We start from the raw sequence: 17327 nt of genomic DNA, 5'->3' as shown, positions 1-17327 counted from the left end.
AGACAATGGCTAGCAGCTCCTTCTCAGTTGTAGCATACTTCATTTGGGCTTCATCAAGAGTTTTACTCGCATAGTAGATCACATGAGTCTTTTTGTCCTTCTTTTGGCCAAGAACAGCTCCCACAGCATAGTCACTAGCATCACACATGATCTCAAAGGGGAGATCCCAATCTAGTGGCTGCACAATGGGGGCACTAACCAGCTTGTCCTTCAACTTCTTGAATGCTTCTAGACATTCTCAATCAAAGTTGAATGCAGCTTCCTTGCATAGAAGCTTAGTCATTGGCCTAGCTATCATGGAGAAGTCTTTGATGAATCATCTATAGAATCCAGCGTGACCAAGGAAGCTTCTAATGTCTTTCACTGTCTTTGGTGGAGCTAACCCAACCATCACTTCAATCTTAGCCTTGTCCACCTCAATCCCTTTCTCTGGAATCTTGTGTCCAAGCACAATCCCTTCTTTAACCATAAAGTGACGCTTTTCCAGTTCAGCACAAGGTTAGTGTCTTCACATCGCTTTAGGACCCTGCTAAGATTGGACAAACAAGCAGAAAACGAAGATCCGTAGACAGAGAAGTCATCCATGAACACCTCCACAACATCCTCTAGAAGATCAGAGAAAATAGACATCATGCACCTTTGGAAGGTGGCTGGAGCATTACATAGCCCAAATGGCATCCTTCGATAAGCAAAGGTACCATAAGGGCATGTGAATGTTGTTTTCTCTTGATCATTTGGATGTATGGGTATTTGGAAGAACCCTGAATACCCATCAAGAAAACAATAATAGGGATAATTTGCAAGTCTCTCAAGCATTTGATCAATCAATGGCAATGGAAAATGATCCTTTCTAGATGCTGAGTTTAATTTTCTATAATCTATGCACATCCTATGTCCTGTTATTGTTCTTGCTGGAATTAGTTCATTCTTATCATTTTTAACCACAGTTATTCCACCATTCTTTGGGACAACATGCACAGGAGACACCCATTTGCTATTCGAAATAGGATAGATTACTCCTGCATCTAGGAGTTTTAGAATCTCCTTCTTAACAACATCTTTCAAGTTGGGGTTCAACCTTCTTTGATGTTCTATAGAAGTCATAGATTAATCCTCTACATGTTTCCTATGCATGCATAAAGAAGGTGATAACCCTTTAATATCATCTAGTGAGTAGTCTATTGCATTTCTATACTTTTTAAGTTCATTCAAAAATTTAGACAATTTATTTTCATTCAGTTCACTACTCACTATGACAAGGTACGTCTCATTAGGGCCAGGAAAAGCATACCTTACACCTTGAGGAAAAGGTTTAAGCTCCACTTTAGGCGCCTTGAGTTCACTCCAGTCCTCTTGATGACTGTCTTCTTGTTGAGTAGCTGAGGCAGCATGTTGAATCTCATGTGTAAGCTCCTCATTTTGATCCTCACTACCAATCCCCTTGTGAGAATCCAGCATCTTCACATAGGCATCACTTTCCTTGTTCTCAATCACTTGGACCTCTCTTTCAATTGTTAAAGCATGATGTAGAGGGTCTTCAAGTGCCAACTCCTCTAGAAGCTCATCAGCTAGAGCATCCATTTCATCTATGTATAAAACATGGTTCTAGATGGTTGGCCTCTTCATCACTTCATTGATGTCAAATTGGAGGATGTTCCATTTTCCAAGATGAAGATCAATTTTTCCTTCTCTAACATTCACAATAGCTCCTGCTGTGGTTAAGAATGGTCTTCCAAGGATCAAAGGGTCTCTGGCTTCCTCACCCATCTTCAACACAACATAATCAGTAGGGATCTCAAAGTTACCAACCATTACGGGAAGGTCTTCTGGGATACCAACAGGAATCTTCACTGATCTATCAGCCAACACCAAAGAGAGTCTACACTTCTTGTATTGAGTAAATTCAAGCTTCTTTGCAATAGACAAAGGCATCAAGCTGACACTAGCTCCAAGATCGCATAAACACCGCTCAAACACCATGGGTCCTAGAGCACAAGGTAAGGTGAAACATCATGGATCCTCTAGCTTTCGTGGAACATCTAACCTCTGGATAATGGTGTTGCACTCGTGTGATAAGATCATCATACCTTCCATCTCTTTCTTCTTTGCAGCCACAACATCTTTCAACAATTTGATGTACTGAGGGACCAACATAAAAGCATCAATGATGGGCATTGTGACCTGAACTTCACTCATTTGTTTCTCAAAGAGTGAACTTCACTCAGCAGATCCGTGCCACGATCGAGCTCGCCGGCGAGCCAACCGGCAACACGGTCGTGCTCGCCGGGTGAGCTGGCCCGTGTCACGGCCGAGCTCGCCGGCGAGGCGACCGGCAACACGGCCGTGCTCGCCGGGCGAGCTGCTCGTGTCGCGGCCGAGCTCGCCGGCGAGTCGACCGGCAACACGGCCGTGCTCGCCGGGCGAGCTGGATCGTGTCGCGGCCGAGCTCGCCGGCGAGTCGACCGGCAACACGGTCATGGTCGCCGGGGGAGCTGGCCCGCGTCACGGCCGAGCTCGCCGGCGACTCGACCGGCAATACTGCCGTGCTCGCCGGGCGATCCGTTTCGGCTGTTCGTTTTCTCGGCTTTTGAAGTTTTGACCGAGATTCAGTTTTTCTGTGGACTTTCGGACATCGATTCCGTCGTGACCGATTTTGACCCCAACAGTTAGCCCCCAGCTAGCTAGGATCCGTGGACCTGGGTGTTAGGTCCTACCTTGCGGTATGGTTTGTTCTAGGTGGAATTTAGACGTAATCGTTTGCCGAAAGATCGAAGGTGAATAGTAAAGAAAAAATTCTATAAGTAAGGGAAGTAAGTTTTTCAAATTCTTTACTCACTTCTTCCCTTAAGAAAAGATTCCTCCAAGATAGAAATTTTTTCTCCAAGATCTCTCTTTGCTCAAAGAAAATGTCTTCAAGAAAAGGATCTTCAAAGAGGAATTCTTCCTCACACTCATCTTCGGGTGACTCTTCTGCCAATGAGGTGATCACCCCGAAAGAAGAGTTTGAAGTTGAGGAAGAAGCAAAGGATGCGTACTACAAAGCTCTTTGCGGCTCGCCTCCGCCTTCGCAAGACATTCCGATTCCTAAGAGGCCCGTGAGGTCGCCAAACGCACCCCTTACGCCGAGCATGGTCTCTCCCGACTACCTCATGACTCTCAGGGACTTTTACCAGATCCCAAGTGGAGTCGTATTTCGGATCCCGAGTGGCAACGAAAGTGCGAAGAACCCTCCGGAAGGTTTCTTTACTTGCTACGAGGCCTTCCTGGTGTATTGCCGTATGTGGTTTCCGATCCCCGGTACCATCGTCCGCGCGCTTCGCCACTTTGGGCTTTCGATCAGCCAGCTAAGCGTTCCGGCCTTGCAGCATTGGCTCGGCGTGTTGATCTCGAGTTACGAGCTAGGAATGGATCTTAACCCTGGCGACTTCGAGGGATTTTGGTTTACGAGAGGAACGGGGATCGATGGCTCATACCGCATGGCACCAAAGAAGGGTATGGCTATAATTCAGGGGCACACTTCACATCCTAAGGCATGGTTCGAGCGCTTTTTCTTTGTCCGGATAGATGGGGAGTCTGTCGAGGAGAGATACCTCCACTTATTCCGTCGGGAGTGGAACTTCACCCGTGGTAATACGAATAGCTATATTTTTCGTTTTGATACCTTGAAAACATGCGAAGATGATTTTTTTATTATCTTGCAGTGAACAGGATCCTTCCGCCGACTCCTGCCGATCTTTTTGCCAAGCGAGATCTTCTCCGCAGCAGGCCGTTCTTCTGGAATTCCTTCACCGTCGAACGGATTCGGAGCGCGGTGGAGATCCATCGATCTTGAGCCGTCTCTCAGCCTCTGGACGTTCCGGATGACGTAGAACCGGTCATTGATGTCTTGCCTGCTCAGAGGCAGAGAATCATGTCTCGGAAAGGCAAGGGAGTTGCCTCCGAGAACGTCTTGGGAAACCTTCCGCTGCCAGAATGGAACCCTAGTTTCTCCCCAGGGGAAAGGAGTGGAACCAGCGAGGTTCCCCTTCCCAGCGACTTTTTTGCCGACCTCCCTCCCAGTTTTACTACTCATAAGTCGCTGGACAAAGAGTCGAGGAGGAAAGTAGTCGCCGAAGGCTCCAGCTTAATCAACGAGGTTTATCCTTTGAACTTTGATCTAAATTATATTTTATATTTTTTATTTTTTGTTTCCCTTACCGATCTAAAGTTCGCGCAGGGGATGAGGGCGTTCAATGCGGCGCTCGACGGAAGTATCCGGGAGTCGCGTATCTCTCACTTCAAAGCCGAGGAGGCTGAAAGAGAACTCTTTCGGTTTTGGAAGGAGGTCGAAGAACAGAGCCGGAGACAGGCTGAGCTCCATTCTCGGGCCCATGTCCGTGCGGAGAGGAGAGGAAAGAGAGCGATTGTCGCCGAAATGAAGCAGAGGGCTGCTTTGTTTGCCACCAAATTCGAGAGCTTTAAGGATGCTCAAGAATTCATGGGCGATTTTCGCGAGTGCCGTGGCTCGGTTGCTACCCTCTACAAGTCTCAGAACGAGGACTTCTCTTTTCCTTCCGAGGTCGCTGAGATGTCGGGTCTTATGAACGGGTGTGCCCATGCCGAATCCTTGGTTCCTCCGATCGAAGGGAGGGTCCGACAGCTTTGGGATTCCATCGAGGTCTTGGAGTACACGGCGGAAGCGGGAACCAGTGTTGGTGATGAAGGTGCCGGAGTCGCGGACGGAGAGGTGGATCAGCCCGCGAGCTCGTTCGGGATCTCCATGTCCGGGTTCCTCGACTTCGAGCTTTGAGGATTGTTGGGATTATTTCCCTTAGTTTTATTTCAAGGTTTGATGTATCTAGGCCGAGTGTGGCCGTATTTGATTTATGTGTGTTATGGCCTTGCGAGGCTATGTGAACTATGTGTTTGAGACCGGCCATTTGGTGGCTTTTATATATATGATGAATGATTGACATTCTGTGCGTTTTAGTTTATACTTCTGCCAAGTGTGAGGGAAAGATACGAGTAGTCACTTCGTATCTTAACTCTTAGTTTATCGTCTTGTTTGTTTGCTCTTACTGAATGAGGGCGTTCGGAAACGTTTAGGAGTTTCGCGAAGTTTCGTGAGTGTATTAGATATAGACGATGGGACATGTTTTTAAGATCTCGTATCATGTCTTGAGATGTTAGTGGACCAGTAGGACTGGGTTTAGGAGAAGACTTAGGTTTACTTTCGGCTCTAAGGCTGTGCGACGACTGATCGGCTCTCGTTTTGCCTGTGGGCGATTTCCACCTGGTTCTTTCCAATTTAAAGTCTGCAACTTGGCGCCGGCTTATATGACTTGTATGGAACGAACCGAGCACTCTCCAGAGACCGTCTGGAGTGCTGACCAAAATTTCGGATTTCTTGTATAGCGCGCTATGGTATCCTCGTCGGATGTAAGAGAACCTTTACTTTTACGAAAGGTTAGACTACGAGTTCTTTTTTTAGAACGTTTTGGGTGTGTCCGTCGGGGCCAATCGACAGGCAATTTTTTTTTGTTTTTTTTTTTTCGAGTCGCGGACGGACCGTGTGTTTGGATAATATCTTTCGAAAATATTTACGACGTCTCACTTTTTCCGAAAGGTATATCCTTTGTAGTGAGAAAGTTACGATCTTCGTTTTTAGAGAAGATGTATTTGGTCTTGCTTGACCATTGATACGCAGTGATTGTTGTTTAAGTTAGTTCCCATCCAAGGACTGCTTGAAAGGTATGCGTGTTTGGAGACCCTTGTTTTGGGTGTTTCTCTGGTAAATCTCTGATTATTGTGGCTTATTGCAAGTGAATCGGGAGACCGAAATAAAATGAGTTTTATTGGAAAAGTTTCGAAAATATCGAGTACATGTGTGGATATTCCGAACTTTGTGGGAGTATACGAGTATACGTACCCACTCCCCCCCCCCTCCTTTTTGGAGAGGGGGATAGCTGAACTTATCAATAGGACAAGATGCCTACGTACCTCTTTCGAGGATCAAGCCATCTCGTAGTTCTGTTTTGTTGTTGCGGGTGTTCCTACTCGTTGGATAGGGCCGTTTCTGTTCCTTCGGCCGTTGAGGCTTTAGTTAAATCGGCAGCCGATTCGTGAGTCGGGTTTTCCGCTGGTAGGGCGATGGACTCCGGGGTTGCGTCGCTGTCCGGAGCCGTTGCCTGGGCGAGTGATTCTGAATCGCTCTTTGTGAAATCTTCGGGAGTACTCTGAGTTTTCTTGACTCGCTTCAGGCTAACCGCAGTGGTGTTCCGAGTTTGTCGTAGCTTATGCTCGACCAAAAAGCAGAGCCTAGATTGTTTCTGGCATCCCCAGATTACTGCTGTTCCATTTGGCGTTGGGAACTTGATGCTAAGGTCGTAAGTCGACGGTACCGCCTTCATTGCGTTGATCCATGGGGTTCCCATGATAACATTATAGATGGCCGGGTTATCGACTACGGCGAAGTCAACAATTTTCGTGACTTCCCTTGCCATGACCGGAAGTTTGATCGATCCGAGGGTCATTGATGTTGTGCCCGAAAAACCGGTCAGTGGTTTTGGTTCCGGGACGACTTCCCGAGTTCGATGTTCATTCTCCGGAGAGTGTCGCGGAAAATGACGTTGACCGTGCTGCCTGTGTCGATGAGGATTCTTCCCACTTCGAGGTCTCGAATCACCAAGTCGATGACCAGCGGGTCGCAGTGAGGTTTATCGAGTCCGACGGTTTCCTCCTCCTCGAAAACAATCGTATCGTTTGGAGCATTGTCGGTCAGTGACCGAGTCGTCCAATTAGAAATTGTTTCCGCCTTTCTTCCGTAGGCCTTGATGGATGAAACAGAGTCGTGGTAGAATTACAATTCTCCGATGATCATGTTTATCCTCCGGCGGGTACTATTGTCTCCGAGGTCATCCTGCCTTCTTCTGCGTTGCTCGCCAGACTGGTTTGCGTGTGCGTCCCTCTCGGGAGACTCTTTATCAGTCTGGGGAGGGCGGTCGGAATCCAGGATGAGGTCTTTTATGCTAGTGACCTTCGAGAGGTCGCCAGCGAAGAGTTTTGCGGCTAGCCTGGCGCGAGAACTTTGCAGTTCGTAGTGGAATGACCTTTGGTATGGTGGAACTCGCAGTAGGAGTTATCCTTGTACTGGTTCTTGGTCCAGGTGTTTCCGGAGGTCTTTCCTTGTTCGGAATTGATAGTGTAGTTGTGCTCGCCCTGGACGTCTTCTCCCTCGTGGTGGACATACTTGTCGTTTCTAGAGCTTTTCTTTTTTTGTGGGCGTCATCTGCGGGTTGTACTTCTGGGAGAGGATTTTCATCTCCTCTTCTATTACGATGAAGTCCGTTGCCTTATGAAGAGCGTCCTGAATCGTTCTCAGTTTTTTGAGGGATATCCATTGCCGGAATTTCGACCGGTACCAGAGAGTTTTCATCAGAGCATCGATCGCCACTTTGTCGCTGATCCCGGTGAATCTTGCCATTACTAGCTTGAATATGTTCATGAACTCGCGAAGTGGCTCGTCTTCTCTTTGAGACAGGATCCAGAGATCGACGTCCGAGGTTTCTCTGTCCATGAACATGGAATACTGCTTGAGAAACTCTGAAGCAAATTGGCGGAAACTTCCGATGGAATTTCGTTTTAGGCGAGAAAACCATTTGAGCGCGGCTCCTTTGAGGTTTTCGACGAAGAGTAGGCAGTAGTCAGCGTCTCGTTCGCGTTCCTTGAGTTTTCACCTCCCCATTGCGATCTGGAAAGACTACAGGTTCGCTTTCGGGTCGGTGGTGCCATCGTAGATGGGAATTTTGATCTTCCCTGGGTCCGAGACGTTGGTCTCAGTAATCCGGGCAGTGAACGGTGTTTTGCGTGCTTCCTCGAGAAGTCTGTCGATCTCGGGCGCAGCGCTTGTCGCGTGGTGGATTTGTGATTTCACCGCTTTCACCTCCGCTGCGGTTTTCGCGATGTACTCGCGGAGATCGTGGATCTCATCAGGATTTCTGGCAGCCTTGCGAGCTTGTTTGTGTTGGCTGCGGTGGATCCTGGCCTGCTTTTCGGCCAGCTCCTCCTGTTCTACCCAATAGAGGTTTTCTTCTTCCTCGGTCATGGGTCTTTCGAAGGACGCGTCCTGCCGAGCGGACTGGCTTCGCGTTCTTCTTGGGTGGATGTCAGCACCGTCGTCCGAGTGATCGGACTGGTAGCTTATATCCAGGTCGATGCGCTCGATTTCTTCTCCATCGTTGCTCCCGGTAGGAGGTGGAAGGTTCTCCGCAGTTGGCTGTGCACCTGGCTGGAGAGTTTCATCAGGATTTTGGCCTGAGGAAGCCTTGTCCGCGTGTGCAGCTCGATTTCCCGGAGTCTCGAAATCAAGTCTTCTACCGCTGCGGGCTCTTGTGGTCCCGCACGGGGCTTTGCTCCTGGCCTTCGCCGTTAAGGTTTCCACCTGTTTTGCGAGAGAGGCCACGAGTTTTCCTTGTTCGTCCGACTTTTTCTGAGCGGAGGCGAACATTTCCTTCATCTGGTCTAGTATCGCGGTGTCGGTAGTGGCCGTTGATACGTTTCCAGCTGGAGTTTTATCAGCGTTGGCATCGACGGGAGTCCCGTCGTGCGTTTGCGGGTCTTTGTCAGCGTTGGTCGTCATATCGGACTGAGCGTGTGTGGTTGCGAGAGAGATAGATCCGTACCCCCCCCCTCCTTCTAGCGCCAAACTATGGGAACCAAAATTCACACCGTCGAGTTTTGTTAATCTGAGGAAAGCCAAGTTAACGTAGTCTTCCCTAAAGATCCCGGTTATCTGCTGGGCCACACACGACACGATCATTATGAAAGAATAAAATGAAAATAAGCAGAAAAAGAGAATAAGAGGATCTTATTTCCGAATTCGCGTTTGAGTGTGAACAACAAGTAAAGACCTAGGCTACAAGAGCTGTCGGCACGTTCGCTAGTCCAGCGACCTAAATCAAAACTAGTTGAGTCGCAGCTCGATTAGTAAAAACGGAAAAAGATGCCTAAATTGCTCTAAGTGCTAAGTTGCTCTGATGTGCTCTGATCTCTCCTCCCTCTTCGTCCTAGGTCCTCCTTAAATACTCCTCCTTAGGTCGGTTTACCTCTTCTTGGGCCGGATTTGTCGCGAAGCGGGCTTTTCCATATTTCTTTCTTCTTTGTGATTATCTTCGGAAATTTGACATTTATCTCTTCCCGCGGATGAGATAAACCGTCATACCAGTTTTTGGGCTCAAGTCTTTTGGGACCATAGATGGGCCGTTATCCGCAATTCGGACCCTCTTTGGACCGTATCGAGACAAGTGTTTTTACGATTTCACTCGCGAAGTAGCCGTTGGTATAGGCATGGTTCTTCCAACGGAACCCTGTTTCTTCGCGTAGCCGAGGCAGTTGGTGTTAAGTTAATCGTAACCTGGTCTACTACGAAGAATAGGAAACCGTTCGAGAAACATAACCTTCCCAACTTCCCGAAGACTTTCGACGATGTTTTTTAGACGGAACATTGGTGTCGTATCCACAGACCCGAAGACTGAGTTACGGAAACTTCGGACGAAGATGCATGGTTATGGGATGGAACCGGGTTCGGAATGGTCCACGGAAAATTGGCCGCGCTCACCGGGCGAGCTGATCCGTGCCAAGGCCGATCTCGCCGGCGAGCCGACCGGCAACACGGTCGTGCTCGCCGGGCGAGCTGGCTCGTGTCACGGCCGAGCTCGCCGGCGAGTCGACCGGTAACACGGTCGTGCTCGCCGGGCGAGCTGGCTCGTGTCATGGTCGAGCTCGCCGGGCGATCCGTTTCGGCTATTCGTTTTCTCGGCTTTTGAAGTTTTGACCGAGATTCGGTTTTTCTGAGGACTTTCGGACATCGATTCCGTCGTGACCGATTTTGACCCCAACAACACATAGGTGGATGCAAGGAAAAAGAGCATTTTTCGACCCAAACAATTTGAGTCGTGCCAAATACGACCTGAACAAATGACCAGTGCCAAATACGACCTGAACAAATGACCAGTGCTAAATACGACCATAACTCAATTATAATTCAAAAATCCTACCTAAATTTTTTAAAACGTGCCAAAATATACATTGACCGTAACATAAGTTAGTCAACTGTTAAAAAACAAAAACAACGTTGTTTTGGTCTAATCTTTTTTGAAAAAAGTATGCTCATTCTGGGATTCGAAACCGTGTATTGATACACTTTAAAAAAGAAACTATCGCCACTGGACTAAAAGTACATGTTTGATATATAATTACAAATTTGAAAGTATATATATTACTATACTTCTTCATCTTCTCGAAATAAAACTTTGGTGATAATTGTTTATGAATATTATAAATACATTAACATATTTTTAATTACCATATCTTTAATATACTTATATTATACTAAAATATAAATAATAAAATATTTTAAATTTTACAAAATTATATATAATTAAAATGTTGAAATTATTTATAAAATTTTATTATATAAATTATTTTAAAATTTTAACACTTGAATGGTATTTTTCTTTTATTTTTCAAAATTAAGATATTGTACTATATATTTTAGTTCTTGTTTAATGTGTCTAATATTCTGAAAAAAATATTTTAGTGAAGAAAGGTAAAAGTCCTTTTAACACAACCAACATTTTGAACAAAATATCAAAAATATATTATATCAATTTTTTAAAATAAAAAAAATTACCATTTAAATTTTTTAAATTACAATAATTTATAGAAGAAAACTTTATAAATAGTTTCAAAATTTTAAGTATATTTAATTTTGTTTCATTTAAAATATTTATTGTTTATATTTTAGTATAATATAAGTTTATTAAAGTTATGATAATTAAAAAACATGTTAATGTATTTATACAAATCAGAAATAATTATCACCAAATTTTTAATTGGAGAAGATGAAAAAGTATAGTAGTATATATAGTTTTAAATTTATAATTATTTATCAAACATTTACTTTTGTCCAGTGGTTAGAGTGTCTCTTTTAAAGTGTATAAATTCATGGGTTCGAATCCCAAAATAAGCATATTTAAAAAAAAAAAGATTAAAACAAAACGTTGTCATCTTTGTTTTCTAATGGTTGACTAACTTCTGTTACGGTCAATGTAGATTTTGGCACGTTTTAAAAAGTTTAGGTAATATTTTTGAATTATAATTGAGTTAATGTCGTATTTAGCACTGATCATTTGTTCAGGTCGTATACGATTCAAATTGTTTGGGTGGAAAAAGGCCCTTTTGCCGGTGGATGCATCTCGCATTTTCTGTAATGTTTCAACTGAAAGACCTGATCATATTTTAGCTGTCCATACACAAAGGAAATTTGAAGAATTCTCACGGGAAGCATCTTGGGACAGGGCTACACGCATAGTTTGGACAATGTCTTGAAGCTGTGGCAGATAATACTCAAGACAGAACCACGAAATATATATTCCGCTACGTCTTTCAAGAAATAGTATGATAAATGTATTACTGACACAAACAATTGTTAGAGTTTTTAGAAATATAGTTCTTCATCTACTTGTTCTTAAAGCTAAGTGTAGGATTGATCACCTTTTAAATTTAGATCTTAGGATTAATTGAGATCAAGCCATTGCTTGACTCAATACCTGAAATTAGCTAGCACGATCTAACTGACTAGATATAGACAAGAGTTGGTCTAGTGAGTTAGAGAATATAAATCAAACCTGTCCGTAAAGCTTTCTGGAAGAAGTATCGATCGACGCAGCGATAGTCCTGTCGATCGATATTTTGAAAGGTGTATCGATCGATATTCATAACGAATTATCGATCGACACTTTCTCGTGATTAACATACGACGGTTGAAATCCGAGATCCAGATTAGACAATCAAATAGATTATATCTTAGTTTGAATTCAAGAACAATTAATATCAATAAACCCCTAAAGACCCAACTTAAGTATTACTTATCATACCTGATAACATACCTGAATCTAACTATTCTCCCAACTGTTAACAACCTCAAATCAAATCAATCGAGCAATTATTTTGCTCACCAATTCATTTACTGCTTTAAAACCTATAAATCATCTAATCTAGCCTTAATTCGAATACTATAAATCTATTGTGTAATCCTAGAGTCTCTGTGGATTCGATCCCTACGTACTACATCTGAACCTCTTATTTGAGAGAGTAATTCACTCCTTAAGGTAATTTGAGTGATATCAAATTTGGCGCCGTTGCCGGGGACTCTTTCTTATTACCATTAGATTAAGTTTAGAATACAGTCTAGATTTTGTTACTTAATCTGCTAAAGTTTTCCCTCTTTCCCTGCTGACACATGTACTTAATATGGAAGACATGAATTTTAGCCCGAAATCGATCGACCCTCAGACAACAACATCGAGCGACGGGTCGACAGAAAAGTCGATCGACACTCTGCTACCAATATCGATCGACGCCATCCTGCCGGAAGCAAGTAAGTATGTTCTTACCTATTTCAATAATGGAAAAATAGTTCTAGGAGATAAAAAAGGTCGAGTATGCAACGCATCAAACCAAATTAATTATAGACACAGGGCTCCAATTCCTATTGGAATAGCTGTTGTTTTGAATACTCCAATTCCTATTGGAGATTGCAACAGACCTGGTCGGTTCTACACTAACAGGTCTGCGATCCGTCCTCCAGCAATTCAAAGAAAAGACTTTGAACTGAAACTCAAATATTTATCTCTAGTAAGTCAGCACCCCTTTGATGGTCTTCCTCATGAAAACCCAATAGACCATATCGAAGCACTTGAGGACTTTGTATCTAACATCAAGGTGCATGGAGTCTCTGAAGACTACCTATTTTGCAAACTCTTCCCGCACTCCCTAGCTGGAGATGCGACTCACTGGCTGAAACAATTGCAGCCAGGATCTTTGACTTGTTTGAGTGATATCAAAAGCGTCTTCCTCAACAACTTCTTCGATGATGCACGAACCGAGGAATTTAGAAACAAGATCTATAATTTTTCTCAATGCACTACTGAAGCTTTTAAGGCTTCTTGGTTGAGATTCATAGCCTACCAGCGAGACTGTCCACATCATGGTTTTACGGAGATTCAGCTGTTGAAGAAGTTCTGCAAGGGTATTGATGTGCGATATAATATGATGCTGGATGCTGCAAGCGAAGGAAATTTCGAGATAAGGACCCCAGAAGAAGCTAAGAGACTGATTGAGAACTTGATGTCTAGCATCAGTTCCAAAAATCTGGATATGCACAAGATAAAATCAGCTGCAATGGATAATGACAAGATCGTTGAGGCTGAGATTGGTTCTGTACATGAAGTCTCGTTCGTAGAACATGCTGTAAAGAAGGATGAGGATCAGGGCTATATAGGAAATATGGAATCTATGATAGAGAAGGTCCTGAAAATTCAGCAGAAGACGAGTGCATACTTAAATCTGAGGTTAGATGTTCTCTACAGAGAGCTGAATGGAAAATTTGAAACCTTAGATGCCCATGTCATGATGCTAGATGCCCAGGTTTCTCAGACTGCGGAAGCTGTGAAGAAGCAAGAAGCTCTGGTCAAAGAGAAAGCTGTGGAAAGTGAGAGGCATCAGGTTAATGCCATCTCAGATAGTGACTTTGGGGAAGTGCTCGAGCAGGAGAAGCTGGAAGAAGATGCTTTCCTAGTCGAAAGCTCCATGTACATATGCAGCTCGTACTGGTGTCGACCAACACCAACAACTGAGCATCGACTGATATCATCAGCTGAGCATCGATCGACACCACTTTTGGGATCAGACAAAACTGTTCGAATTCAGAGCTACTCAGATTTCACCGCTCGACACCCTCATCCTCCCCCCTAGCTCGAGTTAAAAGGGACAACATCGATCGACAACAATACAATGGAATCGATCGACATCAACATGGGAACACCGATCGACAACAGCAGAAGAGCAGCGATCGACGACCGCCAATGTCATACCAAGTACGTTTACCAGATCTTGATGCACACCGCTTGAAGGAAACTCGAAATCCATCTCAGACCTCAGTTTGCTTGAAAACATAAGAGAAGATAAGTCAGCAATCTGCAGAACCACCAGAGCAAGAGCAATCAACCCTAGCTGAAACCTCTTTCGTTGAGAGTGTCGATCGACGGTATATACCAGGTGTCGATCGACACCAAATGGACGGACACAAACCTGCCATGGAATAGCAAGCAACAGAAGAAAGAATTTCAACTGAGAAGAGAGTGAAATCTAGGAAACCATATATTCCCAAACACCGTAGGAGAGAAGCTAACAAAGTGGAACTTGATGGATTTCACAAGAGGGTGAAGAGGGTTCCTAAGGATATGTGTTTCGAGGATGCATATCATAAGTATAGACTTGGTAATTTCTTCAGAGAGAGCAAAGAGACTGATAAGGATATTGAGCTCCTATTCAACAAGGTCAGGTGAAACCCAAGAGGACACTGAAGAAGGAACAAGATCCTGGAAAGTTCTTGATTCCATGCTCTATATATAGCCACCATTTACCAAACGCCCTATGCGATACTGGATCTGCAGTCAGCATCATGGCTATAGACACTGCTGAGCTATTAGGACTGAAGATGGAACCTTCTAAAGATAGTTTCACTTTCGTGGATAGCTCCAGTGTAAACTCAGCAGGCTTGATCAAGAATGTTAAGGTGGAGATAGGGGAATGCATTATCCCTGTGGACTTTCATGCTATGGATATCAAATCAGGCAAGACTTCTCCACTTCTTTTTGGAAGAGCCTTCATGGCTACAGTGGGGGCAGTTTGTGATCTTAAGAGAAATAAGATGTGTCTGACTAATGTTGATGAAACTGTCTTCTATGATCGCATGGAATAGAAGAAAAGTGAGGAGCTTATTTCATGCATAGAGATGTTTGAAGATCCAGGACCTACATCTGATTCCAGTCGCGAGCCTGCAATACCAGAATCAGCGTCGGTCGACATTAGAATTGCAGCACCGGTCGACTTCCAATCAGAATCGATCGACAATAAGCCTTCAGAATCGGACGACTCTCATTCTTCAGAATCGATCGACACGAAGCCTTCAGCATCGGTCGAGACCCTCCGACTTTCAGAACAGCCTGAGACTAAAAAGTCTAAGTCTGGGGGAAGGAACAAGAATAGAAAGAAGAAAAAGAAAAGGAATGCAGATGCAGATTCCGTAACAGTAGTTCCTTTGCCAAGTCAAGAGGGTTACAGAGGAGGTTCTGAATCCTTTACAAAGGCCAGAGTGTTATGTGATCCAGAATTGAGAGACAAAGGGGAAGCTTCTGCAAGAGCTTTTATCAACTGCATCAACAAGATGAGAAAGAGAGACACTGAGACTTGTTCTGGAGCAAGTTCACATTCTCATCCAGACTAAATCAGATCTCCAAAAATCAAGCTAATGACTGAAAATAAGCGCTGAGTCAAAAAAAAAAGATGGATGAACAGTAACTATGCACTGTAGCATCAATTGACACTGTAGAAGGAAAATCGATCGGCACTGTAGCAAACAAATCGACCGATACTGTAGCAGAAAATCAGGAGTTACTGTAGATGCGATACTGTAACAGGGCACTGTAGCAGTCACTGTTCATCGAAAAAAAAAATTAGAATTGGTTTTATTAGTTATCTATTACTAACTTTTAGTGTTTTATTTATGTTAGGTAAAAAAAACGAGTAAGACGCGGTTGCAAAGGATCGACGATGGCTGCGCAACATCGATCGACGATGGCTGCGCAACATCGATCGACAGAGCACCACTAGCATCGATCGATCGCCACTTAACTGTGTCGATCAACAGAGCTTCAAGAGTATTGGTCGCCACTTAACTGTGTTGGTCGACACTCACATCAATGTCAGTTAGCTATTTAGGATATTAAAAACAAAAAAACGAATCCGAGTAGACAATTATAAAATCGACCGATGAGAGCATGTCGATATCGATCGACAGTACATCACCTGCGGCGACCGATGGTAACTCTTTTCTATCGATCGACACTTAACCCGGACAGGTATATCGTTCTAATTTGTTGAATTGTGTACTTATGATTAGTTCTCACCATAACTCTGACTGGATATACACTAGGGACAGTGTAATTTAAGTCTGGGGGGATGTTTACTGATATTATTGTGTTCATGAGTCTTATCAAATGTTTTCAAAAGAGTTTTATTGAGTCAAGAAGGGGATAATGAACTTATTAGATTTTTGCTTGTTATCTAACCACTCTTTAGCATCATTCTAGACTTACTGATTGCAAATAGTACTAAAGATACTAAAGTGAACCAAAGCTAACCTCCAACACTAAACTTGACACGACTGCTTGTCTTGGGGCTTGGTATACATGGGATCATATTCTTCAAACAAGTCTGGAAGGTAAAGCCTTGTGTAGATTTATCATCTTTTCTCTCTCTATTTCGACCGTAGATTTATAGGTAGAGATATTTATTATAAGAAAAAAAAAACAAAAAGAAAAAAAGAAAAAAAAAAGAAAAAAACAAAAAAAAAAAAGAAAAAAAAAAAATAATATATATATATATATATATATATATATAATAGGTGTTAGTTAGGTGGAATCCGAACATGACTTGGTGGCTAAAACCATTAAGGCTTGCTTCATAAGGATTCCAACAAAAAGAATTCGAACGGGACTTGGTGGCGGCAATCATCAAGGTTCGATTCACATGAATTCTTGGATATAGGTCAAAAAGAAGTGAACAAGACTTGGTGGCAACCACCATTAAGGCCTGATTCATGGAAGTCTGTCCAATCTTGGTCAATGATCTTGCAATATAAGCAGACTTTGATAAAAAGAGAAAAGATAGGAACTAACTTTTACCTGCAGATCCAGATACTTGTTTGAAAATCCTTGCATCCTGTGATCGATACTCCCAAGGTAAAGCCTGCACTTTTATTTATGTTAAGAATTGAGGTTGGTAGAGGGGAATGTCAGACATGATTTGCTAAGTTGTTGGCTAGGTGAATTTGGTTGCTAAGCTAGGATATGGTATAATGTGCTTTTGTGATTATGACTTCTTAGATGTGGATTGTAATATTGTAGAGGTGATGATTCTAAGTTATTAAATCATGTGAGTCTCTGCTGTTTTCAAACCTCTTTCAGAGAGACTGCCTGTTTGTTTTGCTTGAGGACAAGCAAAAGGGTAAGTCTGGGGGAGTTGATAGACCATGGATTTTACCCACTTTTAGCCATGGTCTATAAGTGTTTTAATAACTAATTACTATTATATAGAGTCTATTTAGAGTATTTACAGGTTCATGTACGTTTTGGAGGAAAGTGGTGATTTTGGTGTCTTTTGGAGCCTTTTGAGTGCAGAGCTGCACAGACGTGTCAGATGTCTAGCTATAGATGGAGACCTTC

At 43.5% G+C, this 17327-nt stretch overlaps 2 protein-coding genes across 3 annotated transcripts; one reads left to right on the top strand and one right to left on the bottom strand.

Annotated features, from left to right (window-relative positions):
- The first annotated feature begins 1026 nt into the window (after positions 1-1026).
- On the top strand, positions 1027-5595 carry LOC125580798 (uncharacterized protein At3g60930, chloroplastic-like). 2 transcript variants are annotated; one of them, XM_048745957.1, is made up of 2 exons: positions 1027-3627; positions 3702-5595. In XM_048745957.1, the coding sequence occupies exon 2, from the start codon at positions 3911-3913 to the stop codon at positions 4787-4789; it is 879 nt and encodes a 292-aa protein (XP_048601914.1). In that variant the 5' UTR covers positions 1027-3627; positions 3702-3910; the 3' UTR covers positions 4790-5595. The 2 variants fall into 2 exon arrangements, with proteins under 2 accessions (XP_048601914.1, XP_048601915.1); XM_048745958.1 differs by having other exon boundaries at positions 1198-3627.
- On the bottom strand, positions 1606-2196 carry LOC125579876. The gene is made up of 2 exons (XM_048743772.1): positions 2088-2196; positions 1606-1985 (listed from the first exon to the last, which is right to left on the bottom strand). Exons 1-2 carry the CDS (start codon positions 2194-2196, stop codon positions 1606-1608), a joined length of 489 nt encoding a protein of 162 aa, XP_048599729.1.
- Positions 5596-17327: the final 11732 nt, after the last annotated feature.

The sequence above is a fragment of the Brassica napus genome, chromosome C1, assembly GCF_020379485.1.
Source record: "Brassica napus cultivar Da-Ae chromosome C1, Da-Ae, whole genome shotgun sequence".
Classification (NCBI taxonomy): domain Eukaryota; kingdom Viridiplantae; phylum Streptophyta; class Magnoliopsida; order Brassicales; family Brassicaceae; genus Brassica; species Brassica napus.
The sequence above is the reverse complement of the archived record's forward strand: the minus strand, read 5'-3'. Positions and strand labels throughout refer to the sequence as shown.

Bases quoted from the DNA above. Each gene is read 5' to 3' on its own strand.
- LOC125579876 (XM_048743772.1), bottom strand. From the start codon at position 2,196: ATGAGTGAAGTTCAGGTCACAATGCCCATCATTGATGCTTTTATGTTG. The intron at 1,986-2,087 runs GTATGATGATCT...CTTGTGCTCTAG, and splicing joins AAAGAAGAAAGAGATGGAAG to GACCCATGGTGTTTGAGCGG.
- LOC125580798 (XM_048745957.1), top strand. From the start codon at position 3,911: ATGTCTCGGAAAGGCAAGGGAGTTGCCTCCGAGAACGTCTTGGGAAAC.